At 39.0% G+C, this 25,008-nt stretch overlaps 1 protein-coding gene across 4 annotated transcripts in view; it reads left to right on the forward strand.

Annotated features, from left to right (window-relative positions):
- syt7b (synaptotagmin VIIb) overlaps positions 1-25,008 on the forward strand; it is a 103,287-nt gene that overhangs the window by 69,149 nt on the left and 9,130 nt on the right. For 2 of the 4 annotated variants that reach the window (XM_055011967.1, XM_055011974.1), the window contains 3 exons: positions 3,398-3,745; positions 8,855-8,977; positions 23,997-24,153. In XM_055011967.1, the coding sequence (XP_054867942.1) occupies positions 3,398-3,745; positions 8,855-8,977; positions 23,997-24,153 (628 nt within the window). The remainder of the gene's footprint in view (positions 1-3,397; positions 3,746-8,854; positions 8,978-23,996; positions 24,154-25,008) is intronic. The other 2 variants (XM_055011970.1, XM_055011976.1) reach the window with 1 other exon arrangement.

Raw genomic sequence — 25,008 nt, forward strand, 5'->3', positions numbered from 1 at the left:
GTTATATTGTTTCTCCCTTTTTTTATTCTTCAGTTTGGTTCACTTTTCACTCCTCCTTTTAGATCTAAGTGTATTTCCATTTGTCCTCCGGAATTGGTTTCTATTTTTGGGCATTTACCTCTCTCTCCCCCGTTCTCTCTCTCATACTCTCTTTCACTCCTCACTGTTGGATTTTTTTTCGCTCTCCTTGTTTTTCACCCTCCTCAATTTCCCTTAATTACAAAATCATTCAAGGTTTATAGTCGTCTTAATTGACTTTCAAGCAAGAAGAAATGTGAAAATAACCCTCTAAGTCAGTAATAGGATACAGCTGATAAAGAGGGCTCATGCTCAGGGCATATGAATGTGGCTGTGGCTGCTGCTGCTGCTGTACAGATACAGAAGACAGCAAAGACGTACAGTACCTGAAAGCACCACAGCATAAAACTATGAGGATATCGGTCAGCAAAGGGCTCTGTGGTGTAATGCCTTGAAATTTTTCAGATGAGTAAATTCGGTGCCAGATTTATGACACTGAACCAACTGGTAAAATGTATTAGCACATGGACTGGCTCCCAGATGTCTGGCCTAATGTCACCATCAATCCAGCCACATGTATTGATTTATCATAATGTCAGTTATGATAACATGACTGTTGAAAGCCAGAACTAATGTGCAGTATAGAGCTTTTTATGTGTCAGCTGACCTTTCTGGTTATTATCCACAGCTGCAGTTTAGTTTAAATGCTCAGATGTTGATATAATAGTACTTCCTTTGAATGTTTGCGTTGTTACACTTTAATTTTTTCCTTTTTATTTTCATTTTAAGTCTGTCTACCAGTCCTTATGGCACGTTGCAAGTGTTTTTAGGTAAACTTAAAATATAAAATATTCATACCTCAGTATCCTAAGTTTATTGATGCTCATATAATCAACAAAAAAAGGTAAACAAGTTACATTAAAGATGTACTGTAAAAAAAGAGAAAAAATATTGAAATTTTTTATTATTTATTCTGTTAGAGATGTTCCCCGTTTTGATAAATTACAAATGATATCTAGTAAAATCACAGAAAAAAAAAATATTTTTGATGTCAACCCAACTAAATAAAAACACGACAAAACTGTACATATGCCCACATCATAAATCTATATTTTTACAAATAGTAATTTATTTATTTATTTTTCACAATGTTTGAGCTTTAAATGAAGCACTTATTACTGTATTTAATTCAGCAACATGTATGAAATATATTTACTATAAAGAATATGTATATTTAAGATTGAAAAACGGTAAAGATTTGTCTTTTTTACTTTAATTTCACAGATTATTTTTGTGTTTTTCATGCTGACTGTAAAAACAAAACAACAAACAGACAAAACAAAAAATTGCCAAAACTGTAAATATTGTCCATATCACAGATCTGTACTTTTACAAATAGTCATTTGTTCTATTACAATGTGTGTGACTAAAAAATTTTCAGTCAGCTAAAAGAACATATTATGATAAAGATGAGTTGATATATTTTTATATATTTAATATATTATACTTTATGTGTATCACAGTTTTTAATGTATTTTTTTCTTCCAACATTGCTGCCAGGTTTTCATTTGTTTTCAGATTTTTTACAGTGCAGCAGTATACATATGCTTGACTATTCTGCTTTTAGTTTAGCTTCTTCCAAAATTATTGCCAATTAATGACTCGAAACTATACAGTGGTAAAGCGTTTTCGAGGGTGAAAATACATTGAGCCAGCTCCAAAGTGCAAAAAGTTCTGAGTTATTTAAAAAATGAATTAAAAATATATACAAAACTTTGTGGACATATTTCATACAATGCAGTTCTTGTAGTCTGTAAATAAGAATTTCAGTTTGCTGTTTTTCCCGTAATGGTGTCCTTAATGATTCTCCATTTATTCTCCTCCTTATTTTACGATGACATGTACTTTCATAGTCTTTGACTTTCTGTCCAAAAATCGGTTATTTTCTGAATGCCGCCGCTCATCTTTTACACTGATGATTAAACTGGGATTTTCATCTAAACCTTGGGAGTGCTCCAACTATCAGCCGCCTAAAGCGGTCTGTGCAGGAAAAATAAAAATATAGATAAATTAGACTTTTTACTTTTATAACTCAAAATACCCCAAATTTCTCCTCCCGCTTCGACACTTTTTGCTCAACAGAAATCCGCCAAACAACTTTCATACATTAATTCACATTTGTTCAGTTAGAATATTAGGCAGAAGTAAACAAACATTGTCATCAAAGCCTATCCTGAGGAATGAGTATGAGTATGTGAGCGTGTGAATGTGAGAGAGAAAGCGTGCATGCTTCAGTGCATGCATATGAGCTGTGTCTTGTGTTTACTTGATCCAGCATTGCTGCGCTCCTCGGGGGTGCTTGTCTTCTGGCTCTCCAATAGAGTTAGAACCGAGTTAATACCCAAGAGCGCCGCAAAACACAACTCAAGTCCAGGCAATAAATCCTCCCTCACAGCATTAGCTCCAGACAGAGCTGTTTAGCACAAGCTTACAGTCATCAGGCAGGCCAATGATTGAGGGGAGGATAAGGGGTGAAGCACTATTACATGATTGTAAGAGTAGCAGACCGGTAATTAGAGAGCAGACTTAAGGAACAGTGATTGGTGGTGGTGGGGAGATAAAGTGATGTGAGGGCTGAGGGTGAGGACAAGATGAATGGACAGAGGAGATGCAGAGCAGCGGAGTTCAGAAGCACAAAGGTAGAAAGGGAAGAGTGGGAAGGGAGCCGAGAGGACCTTAGAGAAAGACCTGTGGAGGCAGAGAGGCAACAAGGCACGAATGTAGAAGTAGGTCAAAGCTAATTATGGGGAGAGATAACGTGCAGAAACAATTTAGTGCTGCAGACGGAGAACAGAGACTCAAGTGATAGTGAGATTTTAACTTCAGCTCGAATTTAATCCTACTTAAGCAGAGGTTTGTTTTGACACCGGTTTGGAGAAGAATAATTGAATGTTTATGCATTGCATGCCAGCCCGTCCACACACTCATAAACTGTGCTGCAGCACAAAGTCATAATTCAACACAGCTGTCCACATAAAGATGTTTACCAGTAATCTACAGATTGTTGACAACCCTGTTCTTCTTCTCTCTCCCTCTTTTCACTGATCTGTGTTTGTTCTCTCTTGATTCTCTCTCCCCTTGATATTCTCTGTGAACACTGTGTTCCCACATATCATCGGCATTTTTATATATGGTTTTGCCATTTTTATCCTCTCTGACGTCCTTTTGACATCAACATGATCACCTGCTGCCATTTTTTCCCTCACTTTCATCTTTTATACTTTCATCTTACCTGCCCTGTCTTGTAACTCTCTCGTTATCTCTAACTCCGATGTCTTCCTTGTTGTATCATCTCTGTCCTCGGTGTCCCACTGCTCAGTTTCGGGGACACCTCCCTCTCCTCTGCCTCCACCCTGGAGCACATCCCATCCTCGGCCGTGGCTCGTCCTCGTCCCCTGGTCCGGCAGCAGAGCCTCCAACAGCCCCTCACTCACCAGCCCCCTCCGGGTCCCAACGACCCCCCGGTCACCTCACAGAGCCTGGGCCAGCTGCACACGGGTCCAGGTGGCGGGGGCCACCGTGGAGGCCCGCGGGGGGTCCGGGGGAGTCCGGCTGGAGCCTCCCGGTACAGAGGAGGAGGGGCGGGCCGATCGAGGTCGAACCCAGGCAGCTGGGACCACATGGTGGAGCAGATCCGTCACAGAGGGCTGGATGTCAAGTCGTTCTTGTAAGTGTCAAGTTTTCTAAAATATTACATCAAGAGATACATCATGATGGTATGTGTTAAACTGCTTAACTCATTTAGGGCACAGTCTAGCAATAAGTCCTACCTTCTGTTATTTTAGGGTCATTTGGGTTCTGTACTGTAGTTTGCAGTGAAAAAGTCCTCCCTGAAGATGTGTTCACAGAATCAAAGATACAAAAATCAATGAGTCTAAATATAGCTCCTGTGAGTGTCGTACTGCTGGATGACAGTAATATTAAAATAGCACAGATTTTATTTATAGGGTTAGAACAATGAGTTTGACTCAAAATGCAAGATACAGAATTTTAATATAAATAGATACAACAAACGCTAATGGAGACTAATACAAGTACTAAAAATGCAATATCAAAATAAAAAATAAATAAATAGAATAAAATAAATTGAATTTAAAACTATAAACACAAGGATGAAAACAATAACAATACAAATATATAATAATAATATTAAATCAGTACATGAGTAAGTGAATAAATGTAAAAGAGTTAAAAACAAAGATGATAGTAATGTTAAAATACCTTTGATTTGCTGTGGTTGCTTGAAGTGGAGCTAATTTTAACTGTTTTATGTGAACTTAAGTGGTTTAATATGTTTTAACATGTTTTTGTTTGAGTTGATAATGTATATTTGTTGTAATATTAAATGTACAAATTAATTGGAAATATAGAGTAGAATAAAATTTAGAAGCACTTTCATGTTAGGAAGAAACTGCTTTTGAGTGCAGTACTTAACTAAATGTACTTCGTTACATTCTACATTCTGGTTTGCTGTATTGTCGAATGCCTTGTGTTCTGCTGAGTGGTGTCTCTAGTGGTTTGTCCATCTCTTTTTTTTTAAGTAAATGTGGACAAAATATTAGAAACAGCTCCCGGTAATGCAACACAGACAGCACTGCCAAATCCAGAAAGATTCTGCCTTCTAGAGGGGAGAATTTATTGGAAGATGCTGCTGAATTAGTATTTATTTAGCTTCCGTGTAACAGACTGGCAGAATATGAACACTCCTCTGTGTGCAGATGATGGAACTCAGTCACATTTTTACAAAATCTAATGCAATCCTCCACAATAAGCCTCCAACAAATAGTGTCTTTGCAGAATGTAAAATCTGACATAGTGTATAGTTTGTTCCAGAGATACTGATTCATGTGAACAATGATCAGGATTTAAGTTGTGATGTTGGTGTGTGTGTGCACTAGGAGCTGTATGTTTCAGGTGTGACAAATTATGCTCCAACCTTATTTACTACATGATTCACATCAGTAGCTAGTCATGTAGATCATATTGTCTGTGAGTATGCTGCATAGTGATTTTTGCAGGCCTTTTAGTTCTTATTTATATTCATTAGTTTGTCATCACATGTTCATGTGTTCGTATTTGTGTGCAATTTTAAATTACCCCATTCTGGAATACAGAGGGGCAGATATAACATCTGAATATTATCATATTTTTGAACACATGTATTGTCTGCTGTATATTGTGAAGACATCTAAGAGGTCTTAAGAATCTCAGATATGTTTTTAACTTCACACTCTCTTAGTACACGTAGATACAACATGAACTAAACAGCTGCAGTATTACGTGGGGACTTTTGTCATTCCCCCTATATATGTCTTTTGTGCCTATAATCAATCCAGCAGTAATAAATGTCAGCTGAGCAACATTTGAAACTCATTAAAGTACAGATTTCTTAACATGTATTTAGCTTGGTGAATCAAATTGTTGTATACATTTAAACCGTAAGACTTGATTTATCATTTCTTTCCACAGCTTTTCCAACATAAACTGACAACAATTAGATAAACTTCAGTACCGTAAGATACAATGCCCTTTAATCCTGAGCTAACCAGGTTTCAAAAGAAATATTCACCCCACAGTTGGCACGGATCGTTACAGGTTTTACGACACCAACGATTTTCTAACTCATCCACTACTGAGCAGAGCAGCTGCTGTTGTCCGAAGGCCACCGATTGTTTGAGATACCGAGCACGGAGAGCTCTCCTCCTCCTCCGCTTGACTTGAGTGATAGATTACAGATGATGTGCTCCACAAAGCAGCCTCACGTGCACGCCTGCCTCCCTTCCTGACCGTAAACATGGACACTCGCACACATCCACACACCACAGCCCTCCGCCCCTGTACTTTCTGCATGTCTTCCCATTAATAGTGTCTCCAGGCCAGTGACCTCCCTGCCTATGTGAATCATCATTCAAATAAGGCCGGAGCGCATTCATATAGTGAGGCGGCGTCTCCCATTGTCTCCCCTCGTCCTCATGAATCTCACTGGACCAAACAGTTGTTGACCCTGGTGGGGAGAAACATGAAGTGAGAGGAGGGGGGGAGTATCATGCATTTGTGATCAGGCAGGTATGAGCAGCCGAACGCAGCAATTTCACCTTTCACTCGTATCCATGCCTGTCGCACAGCGTGGAGACTGAGCCCCGCCGCTTTCATTTCAGATCAATAGAGCTGGTGTAGGTGGTAATGATTTCAGCATCCGCCTGTTGGAGTGCGCGTGTCTTTTTTGGTCATCTATACAAATCCATTGACCTTATCGATGAGCATCATGTTGGTGCTGTTTACAGATTCCCAGTGGGCCACTGTCTCTCAAGTGCTAATGTGTTCCTCTTGTTGTCGATACGGCTTCGACAAACAGCATCTATCTTTTTATGGGTGGGATTGCACTATGGAAAGAGTAAGCAGGCTGGTAAAAAATAAATGTGAGCTATGTAGAGGTTAGAGGAAGAAGATCAGAGGAGAAAATACCCCAAAATATCCAAAAGAATTTGCCTATTTAACCAAAAATTTTTAATATATATTTCGATATTCATCCATATTTCTTGGCTATTTACACAGTGACACATGTGTATTCAGTGTCGAAGTAGTTTTTGAGTCATTATTGCAAGATTGGAACCATTGTAACATTTTGGTCACTGCTTTATAGTGACAAAGGAACATTACCAAAGCAATTTCTTCTAAAATAAAAATTTTAGTTCCTGCGATTTCATTGGGACTCACCTTCTCTCATTCATAACCAGGTCAAATCAACATTTAAACCAAAATAAAACAGCTACTAATCCACACAATATAAATGGAAATTCTTTCTGAATCCTGTAATTAGGCCTAAAATTGTCAGTCCACTGACGTTCAGGGAAATCTGCAAAAGAAAATGTGTTGTGGAGTGAGAACTGCCTTTTAGGAAATTACTGTGGTGAAGAAAATATGTAAAGGTTGTCCTTGGATCAGTACGCCACATTAGAGGCTGTATGAAAAAGAAAGAGCACTGCAGAGAAGAAAGTATGAGAAGCAAGGCTACGGCAGAATATGTGCCCACATGTGGGATGTTATTTGTGACTGTGAATTACAAGATTAGTTGTGGGCAAATGTTCATTTGTTAAGGGCAGTGTTTGCATGGCCTCTTGAATTCACGGTGCAGCATACTTTAGCAAAATGTAATTTGATTGACTTCAGGCATGTTTTGAGGAACAATAAGAGCTCAAAATCAACATGATATATTCCTTTGTTGCAGGTTTTTGTTCAGGCCACTGCAATTTTCATGGATTTCTTTTGGTTTTTCTTCTGTTTTTTAGTTTCCTGCACATCATTTCAGTTGCTGCTGCTTTCTCTAACACAATCCAAATCTCTTTTTGAGGGTTTTGCTGTTTTATTTATATATAATTATTGTAAATGAAAACAATAAATCCACTGAGGCATCAGTAGTCCTCAACCTGTCTGCTTAGGATGGCCATTTCAGTGAAACTGTATGACTACCATACAGTATCAGTGCAGTAGACTAGGAAAAAAAAACCCCATGAGAAATTGAATGCATCCATGGCCTTGTAGGAATGCACACTGTTCACTGAGGCATTATATAACTGCATTTCTTGTAATGATGAATCATACTATATGAAAAAGCAGCGCATGGATGTTTCTAACCGGTTGTATATCAAAGGTTAGCCTGTGATGATTATCGCTTTTATCATCCCATGTATTTTAATGATATCCACTTTGCTGTAAAACAGAAACATTCACATAGCATCATGTCAGCATTAAAGAACTAAGGAAAGAATCAAGTCAGTGTGTGACAAATAAATTGGCACCAAAATAAGCTGTTTCTTCAGTGGCAACTGCTCAGACAACAGCATGCTACAGCATAAAGAACAATGAGTAATCCTACGTGCTGCGCTTGATTTTGTAGTAATTCAAAGGCTGGATGGCTTTTAACAGCACACTCACAGCTTCATAGAGTTGGTTGAAAGAATAGTGAAGCAAAGATATTCTTTTACTGATTCAGATTTATTTTCTGCTGACCTCTAATGCCTTCTCATTGGCTGAATGAACAATTCTAACTTTGCATTATTTAAATGTTATCATATACATACATGCAATATATACATAAGGCATGCTAATGTTAAAATATGCATCTCAGAGGTAATTTTGGTGCCAGTTTGCACGTCACATGTTGACAGAAATGTGTCATGCAGTGAAATTCAAAACCGTAGGTTGCATTTGTAGGGTCTGGGTTTTGTTCAAGATTCAAGACCCTTTTTTTTTTTTATCATAAACACAATTATACAACGTATAATGCACAGTGAAATGTATTGTGCACCTGTGTTAGTTTGTTCTGCAATAAACCAACAAAAACTATTTTTTCCATCTGTTTCGAGTAATCATATTCAATGATATCTACATCAAAATCAGCAATAGGATACACAAAATTACAAGAAATGCACGCAGTAAAGTGTGACTCAGTTGTTAGCTTATAAAGGTCTGTATTATATCTCAGCTCACTCCATGGCAGACAGGTTTGTGTGTTAAACTAAAGTACGGATTGAGCATTTGTTCAAATGAAATATTGTAGCATCCTCACAACAGTCTACCACCTCTCTCCCTCTCTCTCTTTGTACATGAAATGGATGTGTGCTGGGTGTGTTGCCGAGTTTCTGTCACTGCCTGTTTGTGTGTTTATTTGTACATGCTGGCTTATGCGTGTGTGTTTGTGTGTCCCTGTGCCTGTGTTTGTGTTTGTCTACATACTCGTGTGGTCTTGTGATGTCTTGTTTGTCTGTGTGTCCAGTGAGGGGAAGATGGTTGTTCTGTCTCTAGCTATCGGGCTGGCTGAACAGGATGACTTTGCCAACCTGCCAGATCTACAGGAAGCACCAGCGAGCAAAGAAAACGAAACCACACCAGAAAAAAGGTAACGAAAGAGAGAGAAAGAATGTGACGAATGTGGTTAGTTAAGCATGGAAATAAATGAGCGACTGAGGTTGCTATTTGTCATGTGGTGGAGAGGTTCGCAATTATGTGTAATTTTAAAGAGCTGCGGGGCTATTTGTCTCTGCTGTGTTGATGAAGTGGTCTGTTGGTGACCTGTGTAGGGTGACCTGAAAGACCAGCAGTTCATGGTAATTTTGTTACCCTTAAAAACTGAAAAAATCTTACATAAAATGCTCTTTTTCTACTCATAAGGTTTAGAAATATTCCGTTTGACATTACACTGAGCCACAACGTTAAAACCACCTGCCTAACATTGTTTAGGTCCCCTTGGGCACATTGGCAGTGGATCCTTTGGGTCCTAAGGGTTGTAGGGTGCAGGGATCGGGCCTGTTTCAGCACAAACCATGGATGCTTGAGATTGCTTCAGATTGTGGCTTTCAAACTCCCCAGATTTTGGGACATTTGGAGGCCAGAACAATGCTTGTGGCTCTTTGTCGTGTTGCTGTCGACATGTAGCTGTTTGATTGGTGTGCAACAATGTTTAGCAAACTAGCATCCATGTGAATGCCGCGTTCCACGCATTTTCCCTGCCAGTGATTTTAAAGTTGTGGTTGATTGATGTAAACAGTTTAAAAGAACGCAGTTGAATCTGGCCATGAATCTGAACAAATCAAAAGTATCAAAAGTAAGTAATGATCTGCCATCTTTCACAAATTGAAAACCATCTTCACATCAACACTTCAACTGAAGTACGAATATAAAGAATCCAGATGTCTCCAGGGTACCTCACCTCTGCAGAGTACATGCCTTTGTTTTCTACAGTAGTATTTATTTAACTGTGAAGTGTTGGAACTGTCACATTTAAACCTATTAAGTTAATACCAGCCTTTGAAAATCCATCATGTGTAATCTACTGCAGTTGTAATTATACAGTACTGTGCAAAATTTTTGGCAAGAAAAGATTTAGATTCTTATCCATCATCCAGTTCCATCAGTGTGGTTGTCAGTCCCAGCGTGACAATGAGCCCAAACATACAGTCCAAGTTGTATAGAGCTCTCCGTAACATCAGGAATAACAAGGAGCCCTGCAACAGATGCTGTGAACCCCACAGAGCCCAACTTCACCATCATGGAGTCAGTGTGGGATTAAATGAAGAAACAGAAAAGCCTCAATCCACAGAAGAACTGTGGCAAACAATCTGCCTGTTGAAGACCTTAAAGGGTCCTCACATTAAATTTTGATTAGTTTTTAGTCTTCTATTAAATTAACGAGACAAAACTATTCATTGCATTGTCTTAAAGGTACCCTCATTTCATTTTTGTGCCTAAAACTTTTGGACAGTACTGTATGCATTCAACTCCTCGGGCCATTAAATCCACTATTCTCGGTGTTATGACCTTACTTCATATTGTTGTATTAATAGGGTTTATCTATGTTTAATTAATAGGTTGTTCTCTGGCTTCCAGTGCAAAACTAAAGCACAGACTGCTTTCCTTGTTATTATTTTCTTATGATGTTCATTGTTTGTCATTTTTCATTTTGCTTATCACCATATTTTCTTTCCTAATTCACCTATTTTGGCTCCCTTTCTCCCATTTTTTTCATGTCCTCTGTGTTCTCCATGCAGACCTTTGAAAGTCTGCTTGTCTGCAGCTCTTCACTGCTGGTTTGATCTTTGAGTCGTAGGCACAGGAGAAGGGCACCCTCATTATTTAGAAGTAAGATTCCTCACATGAAACACTCATCTAAAAATATGCTAACCTCTCATCTAGCAGTGATCTCACAGCAGCCGTCAGAGACTAACACAGTCTCTCAGCTGGTGAACAAAGGACTGAACAGACTGCTTTCTTATCGCATCAGTGTTTGAGGGATAAAGTGCTTAGCCCAGTGTTTGGACACTACTGGGCGGAGGATAAACCCTCGTGTAGGTCAACGTAACCCGACATACATTTTTCTTCAGGGATCTGGGTTTTTTTTGTTTGCTTTTTTCAGAAATTGTTGCTATTAAGTTCAAATACATTTCTTAAACGCATTAACTTTTCTCAAAACCTCTCCACAGCGCACCCAAGTGTGCCGTTCTAACTAGGTCGTCTGTGAATATGTGGCTGATGAAAAATAGAGGTCTGACTTTGAAGAACAGAGCATGATAAATGCGTCTTTTTCTGACATTGTTGAAACAATTATGACTTTCTTTATGCTTTTTAAATTGAATTGAAAAGGTCTAAGAGTCAGGCTGGGGATGAGGACCAACTTACCTCTTGTCCCCAAATCATGCTCTCTTCCTCTAACTGTCTGGAGGTCTGTCAAGCACCGAACTCCAATCACATCCAGCCAGCTAGCCTCTACCCAGAGGGATGGCGTGGGCCAAGTTGTCTAGTGTCCTTCCACAGCTAATAACAGCTCTCCATCATCATCTCTGTCCGTCTCCCTCATCTCTCTGTCTCTGTAGTTACCTCGTAAGCTCGTCTGCTGCCTCGCTCCCGGCTGTTTTCCTGGAGCCCAGCAGACTGAGAACGATGGAACGGGATGATCCTGCCAAGATTATATGTGACAAGACAATATGCTGTCAGACAGTGAAAGAGAGAAAGAGCGGGAAACCTTTGCTCTCAGCTTTTTCCACAGAAATATGATACAAGATAAAAATACACACACCCTTGGAGGTTTGAGGCTCTGTTGGTTTATTAATGAAATCAAATGCAGCTCGGAGCAAAAGTATCTGCAAACACCAAATCTGATAACAGAGAAATAACGGGATACAGAGCAAAAGCTGTGTGTATTAGGTCAAATGTACATTTGTTCAGACAATCCCTCTAAATATAGCCTGTAAGAAGCAAGAAAAAACTGTAAAAGTAAGCATTTGTCTTCTTTACAACAGTTTTTCTACTTCTGATGATTGTAAGTCTAATATTTACTCTCTTTTTAGCTCTGTTTGTGTCTCCACCACCTCCACAAAAGTTGGGTATTTTAGTGCAAAACAGGTCTCTTTGTTCACTAACTTGTTGCTAACTTTGTGTCTCTGCCATTTGTTGCCAGGCAAATAATGTACAAAACAGACGCCTGCTGCTGTTGGAAATGAAAGCAGTGGGTCTGGACCAAATCACTAAACGTGTGGGGCCATAAAACCGAAGCAGTATTACAAGAAGTTAGCAAAAGACTCCACAGAGCTAAGAGTTGATGATAATTCTCTGTCAGTTCATTACAAGAGCGATCTCTTTCACAGTACGCCGAGTCATTTGATCTGTCGCTAATATGGAAATATGACTACAGCTTTAATGTGTTTTTTGGGGATTCAGTCAGTGACTAATCTACATCACAGCTGCAAAGTAAATTATTACCACAAATCATAGCTTAGAAAACTTTTTTTCTTCCTCGTTCAAAGGAAAATATGCTTTCATTACTAAAGAGATTAATGGCTTGGCTATTGAAGAACAACATGTTGCTGCCCCCATGACAAAAGTTTTTTATATTTTTCTAAGATGTCATCACTCATTTTGTCATTATAACCACATATCCTTTTACCTTGCTATATCAGAAAACATTATTGTAAGAATTTGCTATTATTAACATGATGAACTGAATCTTTATCGATTTCAAAAAGCCATAGTAAACAATGATTGATTGAAATATCGGTGGTATGGTATGAAAACATTGCACTGATCAGCTCAGTAATAATGTCTGATACATATATGTATAATAATAATTGTTATTATTATAATGATTGCTTTTTACTAAAGTGTTAATGCTTTCTTCTTTGCATCACCATTTATCATGTGGAAGCTTCTTGTTATACCAACATATGAACTTATCTTATGATATTATGAGAATTTCTTTTTTTCATCAAATTATGCGGAAATTCGTAGAATGAGATAAATTTCTAGCGGAAATGGAATGAAGTGTTAATGATATCATGAAAATTAGGAAATATGCCATAATGATATAAAAACATATTGCTATATGGTGAAAACCATTTTGTAAAACGTGCAGATTTTTTAAGAGAAGATAAGATCAGATCAGATAAGAAAAACTTTATTGATCCCGTAGTGGGGAAAGTTCCCCGTTACAGCAGCTCCAGAGGAGAAAAAGTATAAAGGCAGTGCAAGAATAAATTAGAAACACAGTGCAAAACACAGAACATTATATACACAGAAGATGATTTTTTTTTTTTTAAAGAAGACTATATACATGAGGATGAGGTTGAAACAGCTATTGCACGTAAGTGGCATGCATATGTAAGGGGAAAAAAGTGCAGCAGTAACAGAGGTAGACCAGTTTCTAAGGGAGTTTATAAGAAGAAGAAAATTGAGGAAATTTTGTCATGGTGGCAGCAAAAACACTGCTGTTCTTACTGAATGTAATCAGAATTTCCATACAGACACCGTAGTTGTTGCACTGAGCACTGAAATTGTTCATTTAAAGCTTGAGATATGTCTCTGCTTTCTCCGGGTACTCTGGCTTACTCCAAAAACAAGCTGAGGTGAATTGGTGATTCTAAATTGTCTGTGTGTTGAATGTGAGTGTGCTTGTTTGTCTCTATGTGTAGCCCTGCGATAGACTGGCGACCTGTCCACGGTGTCCCCTGTCTTCACTCCCAGTGTATTTCTGCTTCCTGTAGCTCAGTGAAAACCTCAAATATTTGCAGATCAGCCTTATCTTTTAGAATAAATCTAAACTCAGATGCACAATGGTTAAATAAACCCTGAACAAGCGTGTTGTGCTGTGTGACGGGTTAACATTAATTTCTGTTTTTGAATACAACCGTTGCTATAGATGCTGCCCACACTGCTGTTGTATATTTAGAGATCAAATTGCTTAAGACACCAGTGCAGCTGTGATTACAGTTAATTATAGTAATGTCAAAAGGTCTATTTTCCTTCTAGTTGATGTGCTATCTGCAGGCAGTGCCAGTGCTTCTCTCCATGTGACCTGAAAGGTCCTCTGATATCTTGTGTGTAGCTTCATGTTATGTAAGTTGGTCGGGTCACTGTGGTCGACCAGCTAAAGCCCTGCAGTGGACTGAACGTAATCACCCACCTGCAGATAACTATGATGGGAGCTCTAAAGCTATTTGTGTTATTATCATCTCAGAAAGCTGCTGTTGCATGGCAGAGTTGCATCTTAATGAGCTCAGAGGTTCACCACACACCGAGATGCAACAGGGAAATAAATATGAATACACCTAAAAGAGCTTACTAGCCCCTGACTCTGAACACTGAGTTTGTAAAAGCTGTAGAACCTGCAACGCTCTCTGGAATGGAGCGAATCAAAGTCTGCCTCCATTCAGAATGAGCCAAGAATGCACTATGCCCACACAGGCTGTCAATGATGGGACGTTCAAATCAAATGTGGAATTTGCAACACGAAGCTGCACAGCTAATCCTGTTTTGCTTTCACAAAAGAGAATCGCATCCTTAAAAGTGACTGATACTTAAAACTTTGTCATAATTTCAACTCTTGCTGCAAGTCCCAGTGTGCCATAATAAGTGCTCTCACTGTGGTCCACCATTTACAACATTTAACTGAGCAGAATGCAGCAGTGTTATCACAGAAAATGCACTGTAAATGTCTGAGAGGCTGGATGGAAGCTCTGTGTGACAGAAAAAAACCAAACCTCACAAAAACACATTCACTTGGGATGTTTGACTTTGAGTTAACAACAACAAATAATTTTACTAAACGGAATACAAAATATTATGGCAAATATTACCCTACAGTAATTGATGGGAGTCCAAAATGGAGCAAAAAGGAGGCTGAATATTGTACTTATTGGTCGGCCAGAAACACAGCTTTAAATAAATCCTGTGTCTGATGGATGAGCATATCGGCTTCTAGCATATTTTATAGTGATAATCTGTCCGTGTTCTGTTTGCAGCTTGTTCTACTGACCCCAAGTACTCAGAAAAGACAAATTTCTATGTAGGAGTTTTATTACATTATCATTTAGAGACTGGCATAAGCACATTTACAGCATGCTGTCAATACATGACATTTAAAATGTGTGCTGCATGTTGTTTAAACAATCGACATTTGAATGTGTGCATGCTGTTGATGTGGTCGACCTCAGTGGGATTTGGAGCCCTAATCTTGGCAGCGGTAAATGTTGCACTGCACTCGCTGAGTTGCACAATGCCAGACTGTACAGTATTAATCAAGCAGGAAGTTGTCGTCACCCTTTGTCAGCTGGCGTATCCAACTCTTTCAGTAGTGTGTCTGAGCCAGCAATCACAGTAAGTCAAGTCTCCTAATGACTCCTCAGGCCCGGCCACTGGTCCCCACGGCAGCCTCCGGAGCCGGCAGTGGCCCGGGAGGAAAGATGATTGGAAAGAAAAAGCGATGTAGGTCAGCACAAACGAGGCATCTTTTTAAAAAAACTGTCAGAACTAAGTCTGGAGCTCATTCACCATTTCCCAGGTTGCTGCTCGTGGCTACGAGCGGGGAGCTGATTTAAGAGAGCCCATGAAATAAAAAGAGAGGGCGGGAGGGCGTCACAACCGAGGTGACAGTGATCGGTGAGGGGAGAAAAAACTGTGCTCTTGGTGTCAATAAACAAATTTATTGATTTGGTGTCAAGTTTTGAAAGGGGTAAGACATCAGGATCTTTTAGTTATTCGGCGTGGATTTACAAAAACATCCAGTGGATAAATCTCGGGCAGCAGAAGTCTGTTCAAAGAGCATCACACCAGTGGGGCACTGTAGATAGCTCCATTAGTTGTATTAGCCTGTGTGTTGAGGGGGCGTTGGCCGAGTGATTTGTCCCTGTTGGTGGGGAGCGCTGAGTGGGCTGACATCGGAGCCTGGACCTCATCCATCATGGGACATGGGGACCTATATTGTGTTTCATGGTCTCCTAGGGCTACTGTATGATCAGCAAGACCCGGATACAGCATGTTTATGGAGACACACTTCCCATCCAGGCCCTGCTGGTAGCTCTCATCCCTCATGTTCTCACCCGTCCATCCACTTTCCCTCTGTTTCCCATTCCTCTCCCGTCCTCCTCATCAATTTCCTCTTTACCCTCTGTGGCCCCCATTTTGTTTTTCAATAAGACTTTGCCTCCTCATCTCTCCTTAGTTTCTTCTCAGCTCCTCTCTCAGGCTCCCCTCTGTGCTTTATTTATTCACATCAATTACACCCTCTTTCTTACTTTGCCCTTTTTGCTTTCGCCAGTTTGGCTTCTTTCTCTTTCTCCCTTTCCCACTATCTCCTTATTCACCTAATCCTCCCTTTCCTGAGGGTGTTGACGGGCACTGCGGTGGGATGATGTCACATCAGCACTTCTCTGTCAGTGTAGATGACTGTCAGCTTGGCTCTGATAAATCTGCCTCATTGCTTAAGGAATGAGATTCCTCTGTGGACAGTTTTTTCTGCATCAGTGTACAGTATATTTGCTCACACACCACTGAATCTTTCTGGAACTGCTTTCACCGTTAAATGCTTATACTAGTTGCAAGTTAATGTTTAAGGTTTGGCTCCAAATGTTTGGCTTTTAGATGCAATTTCATACGGCAAACATCTCAGCTCTATTTCTTGTTTAGTTAATTCACGGAAGCCAATATTATTTCATACTGTTTTTCCACACAGAAAACAAAAGGCAATAAATCTTAGTCACATTATAACTCATCTCTTACCCCAAGGCAGGTTAACTTAATTATTCTGGCAAGACTTCTGGAGATTGATAAGTGAGCGTGACAGAAGGTAAAATATGTACAAAAATAGCTTTTTCCAATGAGCTTCCTGTTAGAATTTCTTCTCTGAGTGATTGCTTTTTAGTCAACTCCTGCACAGTGAACTTCTCACCTGAAAGCATGTATCATAGCAATTTTTTTATTATATGACCAAGAATCTTTCATTCAACTCTGTCTTAGAAATTACATCTACTACTAATTTACTCTGCCAGTTATTGTTGCATTGCTCCATCGTTTTTCTCTTTACTAAAGTAATGTTCTGTTATGTCACAATAGTGTTTGGTGGGTCTTCAAAGCACAAACCAGGTTTCATTAAAACAAGAACGTTAAAGTAACAATCAGACTTCAGATTGACGACTAAATTATTGCCTTTTTTTATCATAAATAATTATGTACTAATTTAAGACTTTTTTCTGTTTTGAAAAACAAATCAAACCATTAGATGCTGTTCATTCCAGCAGCCTTGTGCCAGTCAAAATTCAAACTTTCATCATCATCATCATTATTATTATTATTATCCACTGCAGTAATATTGCACAATGACTCCCCTGTGTGCAAGAAGTGGGCTTTTTACATTAAATGTTATTCTTCACACTCAGCTTCAGTTTATTGAGAGTTATTTTGTATTTTATTCTAAATCTTTATAATATTGTGGGGTTTTTTTCTAGTATATATTTTTAAAATAGTGTATGTGTATCTTGTGATATGAAATTGTTGCTGCAAGACTGCAATTTCCCTCAGGCAGTCAATAAACTAATCTGTCTATTATTATCATTATTATTATTATTATCATCACTGTTATCATTATAATTATTATTATGAATCATGTTCTCAGATGAATATTACATTATCTTGGTTAGCCTGCAGCTAAATATATCCAAGGCAATCGAGAGACATAACATTATTGTGCCACAATATTTGAATACTGTTAGTGGTTGCTCATAATAACAAATTAAGGAAACTTTTACCTTGTTTTATAATATCAGTTGCACTGGTCCATTGATCTGCCCCTCTAAAGGTAACTGGCCAATGGGAATGCAGCATGTTAATAGATGACCACATGAGAACTTTGTGTAAGAATTGAAACTGAAAACAATCTGCGACAAAAAATTGAAAGCAGCAGTGAAATTCCGGTCAGTCAAGAATATCGTCTTCAAATGTAACACTTGACTATGTTTAATGGAAAGTCTTCCTTTGAGCTTATTTTTTTTGCCTCCACTTTATCTCTATTCACTCTTAATTTATTTATTTTTGTTCACATAGTATGGCACAAATTTAAGCTCATACATTTTGACACTGATACTTTTATTAACAAACGACATGTACTACAGGAGATTATTTCAACAAAGGTATTTGACGTTAAAAATTCATGTGTATGAATGTAATCTCTGGGAGACAAGGTTTCTGGATTGTACCATGCAAACAGATCAAGAGGTTAATTGCTGAGTAATTAATAAAAATCTGATTTATTCCCTTGACATGGAATTATAACACAACTTAAATACAATATTCCATTTGAATGACTTAGAGTGAAACATAAATACACATAGGCACATTTATGTAGTGACAGATTCTCCTGATAAACATATGATATAATTCCAATCATCATTTTAAAGCTTCTTCATCTAATCTGAACATAAATATCGTCTCTATCTGAACAGAATCTATCTAGATGTGTATGTACAGCACTCGTCCCATTAGTTGCCAAAGTCTGAGGAGTTTTGATGGAGGAGGGAAATATGTGTGTGAAAGCAAAAATTTAAACCGGTACTCCAATATATTTAGACTTCACATGTTGCTGTGTTCTCGTCTGTTCCCCGCTGCCAGAATTCTGCTTGAATTTTCTAACTTTTTTTCTTTCTAACCCAGTCCCTTCTCCTGTAATTACTCCCATGATATGTCTTAATCAAAGCTGGATGAATGAAGCAAGTTCCTTTCATTTATTCAGTCTTTCTTAATCAATGCTGCACTCCAGCAGATAATACACGTGGCACCGGGGGGAGATAAGATGTCTCTGCATTGTCCTTTGGGATGTAATGACCTGCTTTGTCCAATTACACAGAAGATGGTTCACGACTCAGATTGAGGCCATGAGGTCAGAAGTCGGGTTTTAGGTTCCACTGCGTCAGATCGAAGTGGTCATTCTCCAGGGACGTTGCCCTTGACCTTCAGGGGGATTACAGGAGTGACTCGCTGGTAGTTCACTTGCATCTCCCTACTGTTGAAAGTGTGGTGTGAGAGCAGAGCTATTTTTTTTCCCTGTGATGAACCAGCCTGTTAACAGGGGAAAGGAGGTAACTGCATAGCTGTACATTGCTGTCTTTGTTCTGTTACGAGCGTCGAGGGTAGAGGGTGTTCTGCGCTTCTCTTTGGCATTTGTGAATCAGCCATTTTCAGCATGAGCTCACACACACATGGCGGTATGTGCTGAGGTGTTTTCACAGGGTCACAGGAGGTTGGAGAAATGTAGGTATGAGGAAGTCAAAGAGTGAGTTTCAAAGGCTTTCTAAATGTTTGGTCCCTTTTGCCCTGTGGGCTTCTTTTGCTATTTTCAACATATGCCCCTCTCTGTGGAACTTCCTTGGATTTCGCTGGCCTCCTTTGAAGGCTCCTGTTACCATAGTTACTGCAACCCTGTGTAAAATGCATGATGGTAGTGAGTACAACCTTAAGTGGGAGCACACATTTCAGTAGTCATGGTTACAACAACCTCTAAAGGGTGAATTATGTAACTGGTGTTGTGTTTTAGACGAGATAGTCACCAGCAGGCAGAAAGGGGCAACTCGCCGCTACAGATGTCTTTCCTTCTGTCTGAGCAAATACCAGAGTTTAGCACCACGGCACATGTGACCAAATTTTTTTGCTTTTTAATAATTGCGAGTTTCTGTGTAGTTGTATCATTGAATCTATCACTGCAGCAAGAGGAATTCAGCTGTTAAGTGAGAATTAACTGGCTTGAAAGATAATAATTCTTTCTCCTCGTTCCTCAGTGTTACAGAGGCGGATTTTTGTCACGTCTCATCACTTCCTTTATATCTCCGCACAAAAAGCTAATTTGAGAATGTTATCATGTGTGCCTGAAATATTATGCTGCCCCAGCACACTGCTGCAGCCTGTGTGTGGTTGTGTGTGTGTGTGTGTGTGTGTGTGTAAGCAGGTGTGTGTCTATCTGACGGTGAGTAAACATGTACATGTGCACGCATGGATGAACTCACCTCGGTGCCACACCCAGTCACTCCATGTCCCACAGGCCGTTATCGTGTCAACAGTCATGATTCGATCACGCTGTGTGCAGCAGCAGGTCTTTATTTACCTTTCATGTCACCATATGTTAATGTGTGTGTGGTGACTTATGGAGAGCAGACACCACAACTGTACCTTTCTACAGCACAGGGGAGTAGTGGAAGTGTATCATCATGCTGATTTATCTCTGTAGAATGTCGCTGTGCAGGAAAATCTGCAAAAAAAAGGCACTACTCAGGAGGTGAAACTAAATACAGAGGAAGAATATAGTCATGTTTTGGTTGTTTTGGAGAGTTTTATTTATAGCTGATCGGATGACAAAGTGCAAACGCATGACTTGCCACAAAAAACTTTCATCAGAGTGAATGACAGCAACATTGGCTGTAAATGACACAACAACAGTTGCAAGAAAGAAAGAAAGACATTATTAAGGGAGAATACCACAATATAATGAGAAATTTACCTCATTTTTGTAGTCATGACTTCTAAAAATATAACAAGCATCATCGCTATTAAGAACAACAAATGAAACATATTTTGACATTGCCTCAAATAGCTTGGTTTAATTTGGCTCCTCCATATTTGTGTTTGTATCATTTGTCAGTTGCATTTCTGCACTGACACTGATTTGTGAATGAGAAGTCCACAATGTTAAAGAGATGGCAGCTGTGTAATTAATGATGCTGTGTGTTTTTGTTGATAAATTAAGTCATCAACCTCGACGCGAGACGATAACTTTGTGGTGTTTTGCTCCCCGCTGCTGTAACAAAACCTTCAGTGTAGCTTTCTGCTTTATCAGAAGCTATCCTCTGATTTTCACCTGGTTAACTGCTCATTTGGATGCATATAATCTCTGAATGCACTTTCTTTAAGGATCTCCTACACTTAACTGTGCCTCAAGTTAGACAGGAACACTTTACAGTATTTGCTCTGTTCATTTATTGTCCCACAGCTTAACATTCCGCTGGTTACTTTTATAGGTGCAACCGACAGTCCTTGATTTTTACGCTGCATCAAATTTATGCAAACGCAACAAAATTCTAACTTCCTGGTTGGTTTAGACTGAAGCTGGCAGAGCAGGGAGTATGTTTACAGTTGGGAAAAAATATATGCAGGCTTGCATTTGCAGTTTTTATAAGCCCCGTGTTAAGGTATTGCATGTGCTGTGCATTGCTTAGATTTATAGCCAAATATTCACAGTAGCACAGTAGAATGAAATGGAGATCTCCAATGTAAATAATGGACAAAAAGCCTGGCCGTGTTTACTGTACATGATCTTGATTGTTCAAGATTCACGTGGTCCCTGTCTTGTGTGTTGGGTGTTGATTTAGCGGGGCTCAGTGGGCTGTCACTGAGCCAACCCCTCCTACAAGTAAAGCATTTATAGACTCTCTGGGTAGAGACCCAGCTGACAGACATATATCATGTGCTCTATAGTCAGAATGAGGATGAAGCTGATCTGTTTAAAGGTGATGGAGGACACGTTTAAGAAGTGTTTTTAAGTGAAAGTTTTCAAATCCAGATGGCTGTAGTTTGGCTGTAAATCCACCTGGAATATAAACAACCACTTTTTACATTTTCATGCACCGAGTGTGCTGCAGAGATTTCAGCACTGGCAGACACTCCAGCAGAATTACCTTGACTGTGCCAACATCCGGCAGTTTCCAAACCAGTCCCTACTGTTCCCACACACTGAAAACATATGTTTAAAAACGTAAAAGGGGCAAAACAGTGATGGATTACAAACAACTTCTAAGTATCTGTTCTTTGATTTATTTTGTCTTGCAAAAATTGAAATTACAAACCAAATGGAGACTAAAGCAAAACTACCAATCAATACCAATCAGTGTTTTGACTATAATGCAAAAATGTTCTTGTTTCTTGTTGTCAAAGGAAAGATGGTGATCAAATCCTTCTGTTTCTATTCAGAAAAGAAAGCCACTCTCTACACAAAAAGCAATTGAAAAAACACTCAGCCCTGTCTAATCCTGTGTTGTTAAAATTATTTTTGCTCCTCTCTCAGCTTAGGCATCTTAACAGATTTATCACACTTTCCCAAAAGCACTAAGGTCACAATATGAGAGATTAAAGGGTTTTTATTTGCCCTATGCTAATACAGTATGTGCAGTGAAATGTAAAGTGACTGTTCCTCAAGGCTGTGTAATAAGAACAAGACATTATAAAGAACATTCTCAAAAAAAAAAAAAATAGAAAACTTGGTCCCATTATAAGTAAAACAGATGCAAAGATCATCTTAGCTTCAAATAAAGTTGTATGTAGTAAATATTGTCGCAAGATTTTGCAAAAACAGAATCCACATATTAATAAAATTCACAAATGATGCAATAACTGTATTAATCTGCCAATTACAGTTCTTTCAGATTGCATGAAAGAAAGTTATGTAAAAGCTAAGAAATGCTTTGTAATTTCATAATCTTTAACTAAAGGTTTGTATGTTTTTTGGTGAAAGGAGACAAAGGCTAAAAATAGAAGCATCACAGTGCAGATTAGAGTCAAGTCAGTGGCAGAGTGTGGCTGCCATGTGTTATTGTGTTTTCCCAAGATAACACATTGTTTCACCATGTGTTGACAGTTAATATTAGAAGCTGTAATTGAAAATTTACAGCTTAACCTGCGAACATCACTTCTGACCTGCTGGAGAAAATGATGCAGTTCTGTTTCAGATGTCTTCATCTGCAGATAGATGCAAAAGTAAGCCGTATTTGGTGAGAAACAGAAACCATTACAGTTCCAATTGAGTCTAGTGCTGCGTTGTTGGTGCTCCGACCCGCAGACCACAGGAAATAAACGCAGTGACGAATCAATTCTTTTTTCTTCCACACCGTATCCTTGTTTTTCTTTCCCTCCTTGCTCAGTGTCGCTCTACTTCTGCTTGTCTCTTCACTGTGTAACCCCTGTCTATCTCTCAGCCCTCCTTCTCCAGCCTCCTTCTGTTTTGCTTGCCCATGTAACGTGTCAGCTCGCTTCCTTTCTCTAGCTTTAGAGCATCTGACTCTTTACCCCAAACCAAATCTGGTCTGTTTTGTTTCCAGGCTTTTATCCCCCAGCCCCTTGATTTCTCGTTCAGCTAATGTTATCGTGCGTCTGCTGATGTCTCAGCCTCACATTAATTTAAGTCAGTAACCTCACTTTGTTCGTTCTATTAATCCTCTGAGTTTTAACAAAACAAATCCTCTCCTTCACTTTTTCTCAACCTCTGTGCGCAGCTAAGTCTTCAAATTTATCCTGCTTCTCGGATCATCTTTCCCACAGAACCTTTTTGTAATTTCACTCCTGCTTTCACCTTTGTGTTTAACAGCTCACCTGCTCAGTCGCTCACTATTTCTGTTTCTGTTTCTCATGCACACTCTGTCTCTGTGTTTTCTCTCTCCAGGTTGTCTCATTAGTCTTATTTGTCAATATGCCTAGACTGGAATCAGATCTTTGTGCTTTTCCTGGCTTCCAAATTGTTACATAATATGAGCCAGGAGCGTTTTTTCCCTTTTTAGTTTCTAAGGTTGTCAAGAGATACAACATTCATCTCCAAAGGCTGTGTATTATACATTTATTTCTGGATTACCTCATATTTTTTTGTATGAGCACGTGGCAGGTGGTGTTGGTAATTTTTTTACTGGTATATCTTTAGCTTGAAGACTTCTTTTCTATGTGTAGTTTGTGATTGTTGCAGTGTGTTAATGTAACATTTGTTCTATTACTACAAAGCTGTGGTGTGCTGTTTACATTTGTTTTCCATCTCCTTGCTAAGCTAAGCTAACTGGCTTACATACAAATATTAAAGTGGTATTGATCTTTCCTTCTTCACAGGGGCAGCATTATTTGGAAGCATATGTATGACCTTTCTCGACCATTGCCACAAACCTGTAAACATATTATTGCCTAAAATATTACTGTATGCTGTAGTATGAAGATTTCTCTTCATTGGAACTGACGGGAATCTTGAAAAACAGTCCCATGCAGACATTCTTTTTGCCACTTAATGTACAGTACACCACCACAGAATAGGAGCAGGTGAATTTATGTGAATATACTTGTGTTTGTGTCAATTTTATTAGAACTCCAGGTAACAAACCAGGCAACAGCCCCAGAGGACAGACCCCAGATGAGACCGGACGGCGCCAGGGGCCAAGCCACGATGCCAACTCTTCTGTTTCTGACTTGGCCAACTCGGTCACCAGTGACATGCTCATGGTAACACACAATGCCAACACAGTATGTATATAAATATATCTATATATAGACACATTTTATTGGTACACTACTAACTCATCCATGGTCCACATTGTTGAACTCACTTATATTTAGAGGAGGAGGACTGCTTTCAGCAGAGCCTCTTAAATCATAATACATGAGATGGCTGAGAGACTTCACTTGTGCTTCCAGATCATGTTTCCTAATTTGAGATGAAAGTTACATTCAGGGCTTGAGATAAGGAGGTGAAAGATGAGGTGAGGAAGTGGATGACATAATGTAAAAATCTCAAGAGGAGAGTTGTACTTATTAGTAATTAATCACCATTGTAAACCCAGTTATAAAAGCAGGTTATATTTTATTAAATGTAAATCAGCTGTACATAGAAAGCTCCTGTGCACTTCTTCTAGCTTGACTCTGTTTAAAAGTACAGCTTGTCTATTCATTTTTTAGTTTGGATACAGCAGTTGACCGCAAAGCTCAAATGATTCTCCTTTATTGCAGCATTTGGGACTGTGCCAAGTTAAATTTTAGTGATGGAAGACTATGCTCATTTTTTTCAGCTTGGGTGCCATTTTTGACCATCCTTCCAATCAATAATATTAACACTCTACTACATATCAGGAAAAACACAAGAAGCACACAACCACATGGTTTGTCAAATGGAACAGAAAACATAGGCATTTTACCATGCCTGCCAGCTTGCTACATCACAATAGTTACTGTGGCAAGTGCATTGTTTTGAATTGGTTTTTGTAGAAATTTTAGCCAAAGCTGCACAAATATGACCAAAGTTGCAATAAAAGTAATTTTGCATGAGCTGTTTACATTTGCTTGTGCATCGGCTGCTGTATATTACACTTTCTGCTGGTTCAG

The sequence above is a fragment of the Amphiprion ocellaris genome, chromosome 1 (assembly GCF_022539595.1).
Source record: "Amphiprion ocellaris isolate individual 3 ecotype Okinawa chromosome 1, ASM2253959v1, whole genome shotgun sequence".
Taxonomy (NCBI): Eukaryota; Metazoa; Chordata; class Actinopteri; family Pomacentridae; genus Amphiprion; species Amphiprion ocellaris.